The 12713-nt window shown below is 41.1% G+C and overlaps 2 protein-coding genes across 2 annotated transcripts in view; both read right to left on the reverse strand.

Moving 5' to 3' along the window:
- Positions 1–59: 59 nt before the first annotated feature.
- gaa (alpha glucosidase) lies at positions 60–7478 on the reverse strand. The gene is made up of 19 exons (XM_076024104.1): positions 6722–7478; positions 6325–6476; positions 5992–6157; positions 5740–5836; positions 5541–5660; positions 5343–5461; positions 5101–5232; positions 4653–4763; positions 4444–4557; positions 4181–4265; positions 3802–3919; positions 3571–3704; positions 3169–3320; positions 2886–3034; positions 2643–2784; positions 1969–2067; positions 1339–1503; positions 1036–1188; positions 60–676 (listed from the first exon to the last, which is right to left on the reverse strand). The coding sequence occupies exons 1-19, from the start codon at positions 7250–7252 to the stop codon at positions 611–613; spliced, it is 2805 nt and encodes a 934-aa protein (XP_075880219.1). The 5' UTR covers positions 7253–7478; the 3' UTR covers positions 60–610.
- A 508-nt stretch (positions 7479–7986) lies between these two features.
- LOC142886863 (sterile alpha motif domain-containing protein 9-like) overlaps positions 7987–12713 on the reverse strand; it is an 8357-nt gene continuing 3630 nt past the window's right edge. Inside the window, exon 5 of the mRNA XM_076024100.1 lies at positions 7987–12713. This exon is cut by the window's right edge and continues 844 nt beyond it. Coding sequence (XP_075880215.1) covers positions 8924–12713 — 3790 coding nt within the window. The 3' untranslated portion in view covers positions 7987–8923.

Genomic DNA, 12713 nt, shown 5'->3' on the forward strand with positions numbered 1-12713 from the left:
GGTTGTTTCCGGATTTCACACATCTTTTAGTATTCACGGAAATCAGCTCATTCTTTAAGTTGTTATCATATGTAAACGCTTTTTATTTAATTAATGTCGAAAAATACTTTATGGCCATTCAATCCGCGCCCATCTTTAAGGTATGACCTTTATCATCATAGTGATGCTTTTGATGTCACAAACAATTGAATGCAGATGGTCCATGATCATCACCGCAGCTGGAGTCAGCTCATCCTGTTGTACAGTTTCTGCAGGCTATTCCCAACTAGACATAAGAGTGGCCAGCTTTCGCTTTGGATATTTTAAAAACAAAGAAACACAAATCACATTTCTTTTAAAATAAGAATGGAAAGAAAGCTTGAGATTTAATTTTATACAAAAAGCAAGACAGTATTCAGGGAACCACGCCTCCTCCCAAAAAAAAACAAAAAAACACTATGTTTAAAAGACATATACAAACATGACCTAAAAAGAGAGTCAAACACCAGTTTACAGTCAGTGCAATTGTCACAATAGACGACTGGATGAAATGAGGCAACGTTTCCACCATTGATGGAACATTAAAAAGGCACACAAAGTTCCTCTTGATAAAATATTTAAGGTCAGTGCATCAAAGAGCCCATTGGACTGTGAACACCTTTGACATGGGCAGAGCCAGGTTGGTCACCGTCAAGACCTGTGGAAAAAGAAAAAAAAAAAACATTTTCCAGGAACGAATACAGATGTAAGAAAGCAAAATTAAGAGTCATTCTAGATTATGGTGAGATCAACTGCAACTTAATGCATGATCCAATCAAAATGGCTGCAGAAACTACGACGTCTGTTCCTCAACATCCTTAAAAACATCTAGTACCTAACATTCATCACTGGAGGTTTTTTTTCGTAAATTTGCATCTCTATTCTTCTCTCCAAAAATGTTGTCAATGTCGTTTTTTCAGGAATTTCCCGACACATATTTTTGTATCATTCATCCGCGACACAAGTTGAAGAAGCCTTTAAGGAGGAGGTACTTAAACCTTGTTACGAGGAACTTACCTTTGTGTCAGAGCGGTATGTGAAATCTCTGACCTTGTCCCCGTTGGCTAACACATACAGAGGTGGCGTGGGCACCCCGAACACCTGCAGGCCCCCCAGCACCAGACCATCAAGGGCGCCATTTAGCCTGAGAGGTTCGCTCACCACCTGAGACTTGGAGAGGCAGAGGGAGAAATTCACAAAGGATAAGCAAACATTGAGAAATGGCTCTATTATTCAATACATACTTTTCATGTAAAATCAATCCAATTGTTGAGAATTAAAAAAAATACTTCATATTTCTTTTCTTTCTTTTTTTTTTACCTCTCCAGCAACAAAAATCATGTAGCAATAATTTCCCTTTTCAAAGGTGTCAAGGCTCTCCCCGTCATCCCAGAACAAGTCACCATGGGCCCAGCCGCCTGCTGTCAGCGCCACTGTCAGGAAGAAGGGGTTTCTGCGCGAGGCTGTGGTGGTCAAAGCAGGCTCCTTGACAAGTCAGAGTAGATTTTTTTTTTTTAATGAAACAATGAAAAACAACAGTCTTAGTGTTTTTTTGTTGTTTTTTTTACATTTAAAGGCAACAGAAGGAATGCTTTAGTATTTGTGCCTCAGTACAACGTGAAGTACCCATAACATGTTCATGTTCAGGACAGCGGATCAAAATATTTCCACTAAAATGTATCTAGAAATATATTCTGCCACAGCTGGAGAACTGAACAGAAAACAAATAGTAGAGACTTTTGTTTGAGCAGTGACAGTAGAACAAATATTGGTTCAACACATGGCCACACACTAGGTTTACTTTACAACAGCCCCAAACATTCAGCGGCTGGAGTCTGCCTTCAATCACGTTGATTTCCGTCATCAAACACTTTATTAAAAATTCATCGGAACAAAGCTGTGAAAAGTGGCAAGGAATATTGGCAGTTCCTACTCAAGGCAGACACTCACCTGCCGGGGAATGATGTGACCCTCCCTGACGTGGATGTTGACGGTGTCTAGAGGGGCTGGCAGGAGCAGGTACTGGCCCTTACTGAAAAAAGGCTGACCCTAGAAAGCACAAATTTTACGCACAAAAAAATGTTACCTCACCAGTGTTTTTGACAATGTCTATCTAACCTCTCAGTAAACTCCCCAGAAATGAGAAGTCCATCCTTCACTTATTAGGATAGCATGAGAATTTCAAACGTGGGCAATGAAACAGCTCTAATGTAGACCCTCTGTGATGTCAAAAAGGGCAATGACACCTCCTACCATCTTCTCCCAGACAGTGTTAATTTTGATAGAAAAATTGGATTTAGTTTTAGTCATTGTCTTTTGACTAAGTGTTATTTACTATTAGTTATAATTTAATCATCTAAATTGTTTTAGTTTCGTTGACAAGATATCATAATAATTTTAGTCGACTAAAATTACAGACATTAATATGTCAATGCACCTTGTCATCGTCTTGTGAATGAATTCTTATTTAGTTATCGTCTCGTTTCAGTAAGAAAAAAAAGGCCGTTGACAAAAACTGTGACGAAAATTTGTTGTCAGCAAATTTATCACTGCTCCCAGATTGAGGACAACACCTCTAGTCGACACAGGTCCAGTTGAGTGATGCATGTAGCTGAATTACTCACATCGTGCAGGTTGTACCAAGTGGCAGGCGGCAGGTAAGCGGACAGCTCGACGGCGCCTTGCTCTAAGACCGGACTGATCAAAAGCGAACTCCCCCACAGGAACTGCCGATCAACGCTCTGACTGTTTGAGTCGGCGGGAAACCTAAAAGGCGAGCGGGTAGCAAAAGATAAACATGCTGAAATGTAAAAAAAAATGCAGTTTGATCTTTCGACGCGTGTGATTGGTGAGGAGAGGACACGCACTCCACGAACAGAGGGCGGGCCACCGTCTCCGCAGACATGTGCGCGTGATGGAAGAGCGTGTAGAGGAACGGGAGGAGAGAGTAACGGAGATTGAGTGCACTCCTCATGGCTGCCTGGGCCTTCTGCCCAAACATATAGGGCTCCTGAGGCTGAGGGGACAATGAGAACGTATAGAATGGCCTCCTTTTCATAATGCATGACACACACAGACTGCTCTCGACCCCCCAGGAAATAAAAAAAACAACACGCCATAAAAGTAACCACGACGGTGTCTCGGCCTCACAGCGTTCAGCCTGTCATTGTGGTTTCTCATAAAAGGGTAGAAGGCCCCCAGCTGCATCCATCTGACGCACAACTCCTCGGTAGTGCTGCCACCAAAGCCGCAGATGTCCGCCCCCGCTAGTGGCACCCCGAACAGACTGAACTGCAGCACCGCTGGGGAGAAAAGATGATCACGAAAGGTCAGTCTGAATCTATTTACAAGAAGAAGCTTCATGAGGAGCAGGTTGAACGATTTAATTCCTCCAGTTCCAAATCTTTCAAATATATAAGTGCAATGCAGCTGCCACAGCCAACGTTCAAAATCAATAACAACCCAAGGATCCCCGGCCTTTCAGTGTCTCTGAAGGTTAAAAGGAGCCGTCAAAAAGAGAGTTACACCAAGGGTAAACAAATTGTTCCTTACCAGGGATGGAAAAACGCAGCTGCTCCCAGTCGCTCCTGACGTCTCCAGTCCACACTCCAGAGAAGCGTCCAATGCCGGGAAAGGAGGAGCGGGACAGGACGAAGGGCCTCTTACCCCGGACCTTTATCAGGGCACTAAGGACAGTAGAGTTTTTCTTAATCTTGAAATAATATTATGACATTGTGTGACATTTAAGTGTTTGCAAGAAACTCTACCACTGCCTGGTCTGACCTGTAGGTGGCGTAGGCCTCCGTCAGTCCATACATGTTGTGCAAGTTGTAGTGGGTGGACGCCTTCTGCTGTGCTGTCATGCATAGAGTCTTGGAGTTCAGCTGGCCTCCGACAACTCCTGTTTAAATGTGGCAGTCGTACAAACAAGCTGGACGTGAGGAAGATTTTCTCTTGCATTCGCATGCTGCCATTTACCCCTGTCGCACACACTCATTATTCCAGGTTGTCACTGTCCCTTCAAACACAAGACAGTGTTATCCAGTCCATAAGACAGTCCTGCAGCATCCTTTCTAAGTTCACAAAGTGAATACTTGAAAAGGTGAAAAAAACAAAAACAAATGTGATGTTCGGACTGCGACACCAGCTGCCGTGCACATACTTGGCGTGTACGGCGGCATCTCAAGATCGCTGTCGGGACAGCTGTCCACTGAGCCATCCACAAAGCTGGAAGGTTCATTCATATCCTGGTTGAAGCAGCAGAGTAAAACAACAGATAATACAACTTTTCTTAATGGGACACTAAGATGTACTGTGCGGAACAGACAGACTTGCTAAACTAATGTCTTCAACGGCGGGGAGTTTTTAAATTATAATTTGAAAAAACAAATGTAAAAAAATAAATAAATAATTAAAACTACTCACAATCCACAGACCATCTACTGGAACTTTGGAGTGAAAGTCTCGAATGCAGTCCTCCCACCAGCGCAGTGTCTCGGGGTCGGTGAAGTCGGGAAAGGTGGTCGGGCCGGGCCAAACCTGCAGCCACAGTTTTGAATTAAACTTGACACCAACAAACGCCAATGAGACGAAACATGGTGCGCAGCCCTTAAAAATAGATAATGAAGTCTAACCTCCCCAATCAAGATGTCTCCAGTAGCGTTTTTAATGAAGATGTTTCTTTTTATTCCATCATCAAAGGGAGCATAGGTTCCGGGGGTAGCGGTGATGCTGATGCCTGGGTCCTTACACAGGAACGACATGACTCACTGGTTAGAGAGAGAGCTTTGCCTCCATCTACTGGAGGAACTGTATTAGTCACAGTCATTTTTCAAAATTTCAAGACACCATTTTATACTAATTTTCAGCTTTACATTTCTCATGCTAGACTCCATAAATAAGGCAGAAAGCATCGGGATCTTTTACACAATATATAAAACAATAAGAAAATAATTTCCCAATAAATTTGGACACTTTGCGTATTTGCTTTTTTTAACATTTGGAATTAAAAACTCTATTTTACTGTGCAATAAATCAACACATTCTATTAGATTATATTAGATTAGGTTAAAGGTGTTGTACCAAGATGAGGATGTACTTCAAGCCCTGCGCATGGAATTCCTCCACCATCTCTGGAAGGTCTCCGAATCGCCAGGGGTCAAAGGTGAATACTCTGCGCTTGTTTGCATAGTCCAGGTCGTTCCACTGTACATCCTGACAAAGCATCCACAGAAAAACCTTGCGTTACGCCATGTGGTTATGGCCAAACGGTCGCTACCAATACTTCACCGTTTCAGAGACAAGTAGATACTTGATGAAATTACCATTGGAAATTTTGCATTATGCATTCGCTGTGCCACCTGCCGGGTTGTTTTTGACGTAGTGTAACCCCAGCGACACAGATGAAAGCCCAGTGACCAGTAGGGAGGCATCATGGGATACCCTGGCAAAATATCAAATATCCCTCAAATACTTTTTTAAAATGTGGGAAAAGATGCGTAAAAATAAGCTAGAATGCATACCAATCACCTGCAGGTACTGCCGTATTACACATTCAGGATCAGGACCCAGGAAAATGTAAAGATCCAGGATTCCTCCAATAGCCACCCAGGTGAGAGCAGGGGTCGGCTGTAAAGTCACCTCTAAAGACACCATGTCAGACAGTTGCGCATACATAAAGATTATACACGCCAAATAAATTGCCTGGATGCCAATAAGTACCAACTGCATTGCTGTTGAGAAGAAAAGCCCCATGTGCCAGGCCATCCTCCTCTTGTACTATGTAGAATGGGTGGGAGCCGTAAAGATTGGCATCAGCCTGAACAGGAAATGGTTTAACTTTATAAAAGAAAGTTGTGCAATAAATAAATAAATAAATAAAACATTTTTCTCTTTCTTTCATAATTTGTCAATTTCTTTTGGCCATTAAGAATTGCTGGGACTTCAGTTTGTCCTGCAGTGGGATGGACTCACGTGAGGTGCAATGTCTCTGTTCCAGAGAGTCAGAGTTGTCCAGTTTAGGTCCAGGAGAAGGGAGGTGTAATGCTGCCCAAGACCAGAAATGATAGACGACGCCAGTGTGGTTGACATTTGAAGGTATTGGTCAGCAAACAGCAGAGGAGCAACTGTGGTATTCACTCTGGTCAGAAAGATTGGGTGGGGAGCGTTTCATTCAATGCTTTCTGTGCTTGTATTTCCACATTCACAGCCACAAGACATATTCCACCGACAAAACAGATCATTCAAGAGGCTTTTAGTGATGCATACTATAACGCACACAATGTAAATTTAAAACTAACGACTCACATTACTTTTCCATTAGACTGTCGCCGAACCACAAAGCCAAACGGGTCAGACTGATACTCGGTGGTGTAAAGGGCATCTTGATTGTCAGCTTTGCTTTGAGGAATACCACGTGGCAGCTCAACCTGGTATCGCTGAGACAACGGGTCCTTAAGCTTCAGAGATAGATAGATAGATAGATAGATAGATAGATAGATAGATAGATAGATAGATAGATAGATAGATAGATAGAACCTGTCAGCTTTGGGGTTTTCAGGAGTTAAACACGTGATTAATACGTCTATATATAGCCATATTAAACGCTCTTAATTGGAAAAGAAGTCTAAACTTTTCTTGACACAGTTGAATTAAAGAGGTTTTATACATGCAAATTATCCTGTTAAAAATACTAAATACTCACAGTGATGTGTAAGCAGCCTGCAGTCTCTTCCACAACTTCTAATTTCAGGAGTGAGACATCATGGGGCAGGTATGACGGGGTGGCACGAGTCAGATTGGCAGTCTTCCCCCGTTTGGTAGGTGTGAATGGGCCCATTTGGTAACCAGGATAAAGACTCGGGTAGAAGCACCAAGGTGGCCCCCCAGTGTCCAGCACGGGAGCATAGCAACATCCTCTGTCTTCACACTCTCTCTGGCTAAGGAGCTTGTCTCTCGCACAGTCAAAGCGACTCTTTGGTTCTATGTTGCATTTATTGCCTCCGGAAGAATGTGCATTTTCTGTCTGCGCTCGCTTAGACTGCACCGCACTCTTGTGTGCTTCGACGGAACTACTGTGAACAAGTTGTTGTCTATATTCCCCGTTTAGTCGTCCCGAACTTAACGGTCTCTTCTCGTGGTTGCGAAAATGTTGGTTGAGAAGACTAGTCGAGAAAGCAAAAGCGAGGAAAAGCGCAAACAGAGTGAAGGTGCGTGCCGGACACACGGTGCTCATCTTCAGTTCAGATAGGTGGGTCGGGACATATTAGCTAACTAGCTAGCTTTAAAGTACCACTAGCAGTTAGCTAACTAGCAAGCAACTGAGTCGTGCAGCGTCCGTGTTGCATTCCTTGACCACAGGTCACCTGTCAGAACGAGTCGATATTTTAAAAGCAGGCGAGCCAGTAATTGTATAAATATGTATATAGTTTTAATATAAAAACTAAGACATCGCTTGAAGACTAGCCTTGGGACAACAACGGCGAGATAGGACAGTTGTCACTACCTTTATTTATAAGTGTGTATTATGTGACTTGTTCCGATTCATCTACAAATCGAAAACGATGCCACCGGTAACACTATCAACTTACACAGTGTCAACAACCAACAGAAGATAAATTGAGACTACGTCCTAATTTCTTTGGTTAAATTCAACAGTAGTCATCTAAAGGCAATGATTTGTAGAGATTGCAGTTCTGAAACGTTATTATTAAATAATGTACGCTCTGATGTGGCAAAGAGATGGCAGTCAGTTTTTTGTAATAAACATTTAATGTGACTGTTTCCATACAATAATAAACTTGGTCTAGATTGTTCTGGAGATTCCAGATGTCATCCATTGTAAGTAATATTTTTGTTTTATATATCAGTTTTTTTGGTTTTTAAAGTCCTCAATTTTGACACAAGCTCTTAATATTTAAGTCTTCTTTACCTTCCAGCTGTTCTCCTCAGGAATCACCTCAATAATAATACACTTATTTATACAGTTGCATTTAATGCTCTTCTTCAACAATTCTTGATAATTTCCATATAGTCAAATAAAATTAAATACAAATATACAATTAGATCCAACTGTAATAAATCTGAAAAGCAAATTAAATGCAATATATCAATTAAAGTATTATGTGGGAAAAACTTCAGATTTGATGCTTTCCACAGACACTCACACCAAGACTGTGAAAACGACAGTAAAAAGGATATTAAGAAAAATACAAGAAAAGAATAAAAAGGACAAAATGGGGGAATAAATCCCTAGGTTAAAAAGATAAAATGCCTTCTTAGAATATACAAACATATTTACATAAATACATCAAAACAATTCTATCATAACATAATGTATCACAATTTTTCTGCACAAGTGTATGCAAGATTGGACGGGTGTGCTTTTGGCCCCAAAATCATTTTTTTTTTTTTTTTTTTTAATAACTCGTCAGTTGTTAGTTGACACATTCAGTGTCAATACCCAACAAACAATAAAGTTAATATTTTTGATTCAATATGCAATGCAAATACAATAGTCATCCTGAGGCAAGACTTTGTCGACATTGCTGTTCTGCTATTTTAATATTACATAATATACAGCCTGATGTGGGTAAAGAGATTATTTCAAGGAGATTATTTGATGACATTGTTTCTGTCCATTACACAGACATTAGTCTTAGTATTTAATATTGTCATATCAGTTGAATTACACTTATTAATACAGTGGCAAATTGATAAATTTTTTAACATGGTCTTGCAAATGTCAATAAAATTAAAATAGAAAACAATATATGACAAAAAAGTAATATGATCATGTTAGAGCTCAAATCTGTTTTTCAATTGTGAGGATACATTGTACAAATGGTTGAGTATAAGCAATATCAAAACCAACTCTGAAAAGACAAGGTAAATCCAAACTACAAGGTTAAGTTTTTACAACTATGTTGTAGGCAACAGGACCTCTGAATGTAAACCCCAGGTAGAAAGTGATGTTTTCATTACCACGAGGAACTGAGGGTACATGAAAAGGCAGGATGCTGAAATTCTTTTTCTCTGGGCATTCAAGATACACATCTCCATCTTGAGTCCATCCAGAAACTGTTTTCAACATCTTGGCAAGCTCAGGCTTCTTCCATGCCTCAGGTCGAAACCACTTCATCCGCTTCTCTGAGACTGAGACCCCCTTAAAGACACTTTCAAACTTTTTCTTGTGGACAAATTTATGCAAACCAATCCCACTGCCCAGAAAAAAATGGGTGTAAATCCCTCTTTTCCTCTGAGGAAGGTCCTTAATCTTGTCCCTGTAGCTTTTATCAAGATCTTTGACAGCTGATCGCACTATTTCATACTTTCTAACTTTCTCTTGATCATTGTCATTATCCTCTGGCCAAAATAACAAGGTGAGCAAAAACAGGGCATTCGGTAAGCAATTTCTCTTGTGGCTTGGGAACGGATGACAAAGTGCTTGAAGGTCTTTTAGAGGCACCAAATTTTTATTTTGTGGTGACAAACAGCTAAGAGTGATCTGGGTAAAGATATAATTGATAATATCCCTTTGGCTATACTTTTCTCTTTTTAGATCGCTTGGGTAAAGAGAAAGGATAGTTTCCAAAAAGCGGATTGCATCCCTCTGGTCTGTCAGCTTTGAGAGGATGGAGGTAATGTTTCCCCCACCAAGGTGATAGATTATCATGCTTTTCTGGAAGAGATTGAGACTGGAAGGGACTGACTGCTCCAGTTTTTTCACCGTATTGGCATAAACTTCACTGAAGTACTTCCCAAATTCTGCAGACCTCTTTGCCAGCCATTTCAGTGGTTGACCAATCTTCTCCTTAACACTCTCATGGGTCTCCTCTTCATCTGCAGCAATATCTGTCTGAAAGTAACTCAGGTCTTCTGAAATCCGTTCCAAGGCATCTTGCAATGTTTTGTGAAGCCTTTTCAAACCACCATGAAAAGCTTGCCAGGCCTCCTCAACTTCCTTTGGAATGTAATCTGTTGTCAGGTACTTCATAAATTCTGCATGGCAATTGTTTTTTTCTGCAAAAGCATCCATTGATGAAATCAGTTTTAGGAGACTGAGTCCAACCTCCACCTCAGAAAAATAGCCTGAGTTGTTTACATTATCCCTGTCTGCATCAGCTGCTTTCTCACATTCATGAAAACATTCCAGGGCTTTTAGCGCAGTTCCCACAGCATCTGCCATATTATGTGCTGTCTTTGGCACACTCTGGCTGTCTAATGCCTTGCATTTTGCTTGGAACCATTTTCTATACACTTGCCCTTTTGTGTCCAGTATGTATGAATTGTTTGGCTGCTTTCGAGCTGCTGTCTCTGCCCAAATTTTTGCTTCCTCAAACCTCTCGTAAGTGTAATAAAGGCGAGCAAGTTGCTGAGCAACAAATGCGTCTTGATGGAACCGCTGGAAAGCTTCCTTGAGTAAGTCAATAGCTGAATCTGGACTACGTTCTTTTTTACGCACTTGCTCGATTAAAGGAGGGAACAAACTGTCATGTTCGTCTCCTTTGCTTATTCGCAATCTTTTAAGAAACAGTGCTCTCAAATGTGAGAGATGCTCCTCTCTTCCAAATCTATGCTCAAACAGCACATTTTCACGCAGGAAATTCATTGCCAAACTGCTTTGGGTATTTTGTTTCCCGAGAAGCTGTAGAAGTATTTCTTTTGCGACAAGTGGATTAATTATTCTGATTGAATCAATGTGGGTCTTTTCATCCCTGAGGTGCAAGAAGACCAGAGTAGCCTGGGGACCGAGTGATTTCTCAAACTCATGCTGGTGAAACCTTTCCAAGTGGAAGGTTAAGGAAAGAAAAGCTTCGCAGTGAGACTGAGAAATGAAAGAGTCTGGGACATAAGTGTTGAGCAGAGCCACATATTGAATGAGGCGGGTGGAAGCAGATTGACGGTCAATGTCTTGAAGCAAATGAGTTACAAATTGCCGAATGTAATCCACATCAAATTCTTTGCTCATCAAAACAAATGTAAGGATGAACTCAGGTTCATACTGTTGCTCTAGGACCTGTAGCTTCCCAGAAAACTTTTTTTTCTCTTGGTCAGACAATTTGTGAGTGACTGAAACATTCAGCAATGGAGACTCTTTGCATTTTTTGTCTGGATCGTGAGATCGTCTGCAGCTCAACAAAATGAAACACAAAGTTCCATTTTGAATTTGTTTGGTGTTTATAGCATCTTCTAGTTCATTCCTTAGATCATCCAGGTACTCTTGGCCTTGGTCTTCAATGAGAAGTAGCACAGGTAGACATCTCTGTGGGTCTTTTTCTTCATATTCTCTCAGTTCAACTGCATGTCGAGCAACGTCACCAACTGAGTAAGATGCTTTCACAACTGCACACCTTAATTCTCTCCTGTTGTTCCACAGCAGCTGCCTCGCCACAGTGCTTCCACCACTTCCTGGATGATGGTAGATGGTTATATGGTCAACCGGACTATGAACTACACTCGATCTCAATGCACTGTTGAGAAGTTTGGAGAGTTCATCATAAGCATCTCTTTTAATTACCTCTCCAACATGGCCATGGTCAGCAAGCCAAAAATTCAACCAGTTTACTTTGCCACCATGGTAGAACTTTTGCTCAATATTTGCCTTTTCCTCACTGATAAAATCTTTACTTGTTTCATCACAGTGGTTTACTGTTAAAATTTCCAGTGAATACATCTGTTCCTCTAAGTGTGTTTGAAGAAGACATGTCCCTTTGACATAAACAGGCAGGTGTTTACTGTTTAATGTTGTTACGGGTTGTATTTGCTGCAGAGTTGCATCAATGTGACTCATTTTCATTCCTACAACGCTGAAATTGTTCAGAGTTTCTGTTCCACATGACCCCTCTGCAAAGCTCTGCCATTTCTCAAAATACTTTGCCGATTCACAGATGCAGATGATGTCTTCATGGCCATTCATGTCAGTGAAAAACACATCAAAGGTATGCAACAATGGTTTCTCAACTGGTGATGTCAGAAGAAAAATGACTTGAAAAGTCCCTTTTGGCAAAATTTGCTTACAGATCAGGGAAACACATTCCCGCAGGAAAGTCTTTTTTATCTTTATCCATGTCATCTCATCACATGGACTTTCATTTCCTTTGAAGTCATTGCGGCCATTGCAAAATATCCAACTGGTTTGCTCAAACAAATGCATGTGGCTCGTGAATTCCAGGACTGTCTTGTCACCACACATTCTATAGTCTTGCGGGAAATGCATATTTGCTGCATGACATTCAAGATATCGACTGCAGAGACCAGAGACCTTTGAGTCAGGGTCAAAATCAAACACACAGAATAAGTTCATGTTTAGCAGCCAGTTAAGACTATCCAGGTCTTCCGGTTCTAATTTGTTTGTGACAAGTATAAACCACTTCCCCTTCTCAATTAATTTCTTCCCACTTGTCATGAACATTTTCAGTTTCCTTCCAAGGTCTTGACAATTGCCAGGGGAAAAAAGGAACTGGTTTTTTTCTGCTTCCTCTCTTTGAGCATCTCGATCTTTAACACGCTGATAAAAGTCACCCAGGTCTTGTTCATTCACTGGCTCTGTTTTTGAACCTACCCTGCGCAGAATTGCTTGTTTCTCAAGTTCCACTTTGTTAGTCAACTCTTTGAAATTTGGCAGTCGTACAGCGTACACCTTATTTTTAACTATGCTGATCAACGGCACAATGTCAACCTCCACCACAAAGCTC

Source organism: Nelusetta ayraudi, unplaced genomic scaffold, assembly GCF_046127955.1.
Source record: "Nelusetta ayraudi isolate G7.1 ecotype Tasmania unplaced genomic scaffold, CSIRO-AGI_Nayr_v1 ptg000016l, whole genome shotgun sequence".
NCBI classification, from domain to species: domain Eukaryota; kingdom Metazoa; phylum Chordata; class Actinopteri; order Tetraodontiformes; family Monacanthidae; genus Nelusetta; species Nelusetta ayraudi.

Bases quoted from the DNA above. Each gene is read 5' to 3' on its own strand.
- gaa (XM_076024104.1), bottom strand. From the start codon at position 7,252: ATGAGCACCGTGTGTCCGGCACGCACCTTCACTCTGTTTGCGCTTTTC. The intron at 2,785-2,885 runs GTGCGTGTCCTC...CTCGCCTTTTAG, and splicing joins GCCCGCCCTCTGTTCGTGGA to GTTTCCCGCCGACTCAAACA. The intron at 2,068-2,642 runs GTGAGTAATTCA...TGTGCTTTCTAG, and splicing joins CTTGGTACAACCTGCACGAT to GGTCAGCCTTTTTTCAGTAA.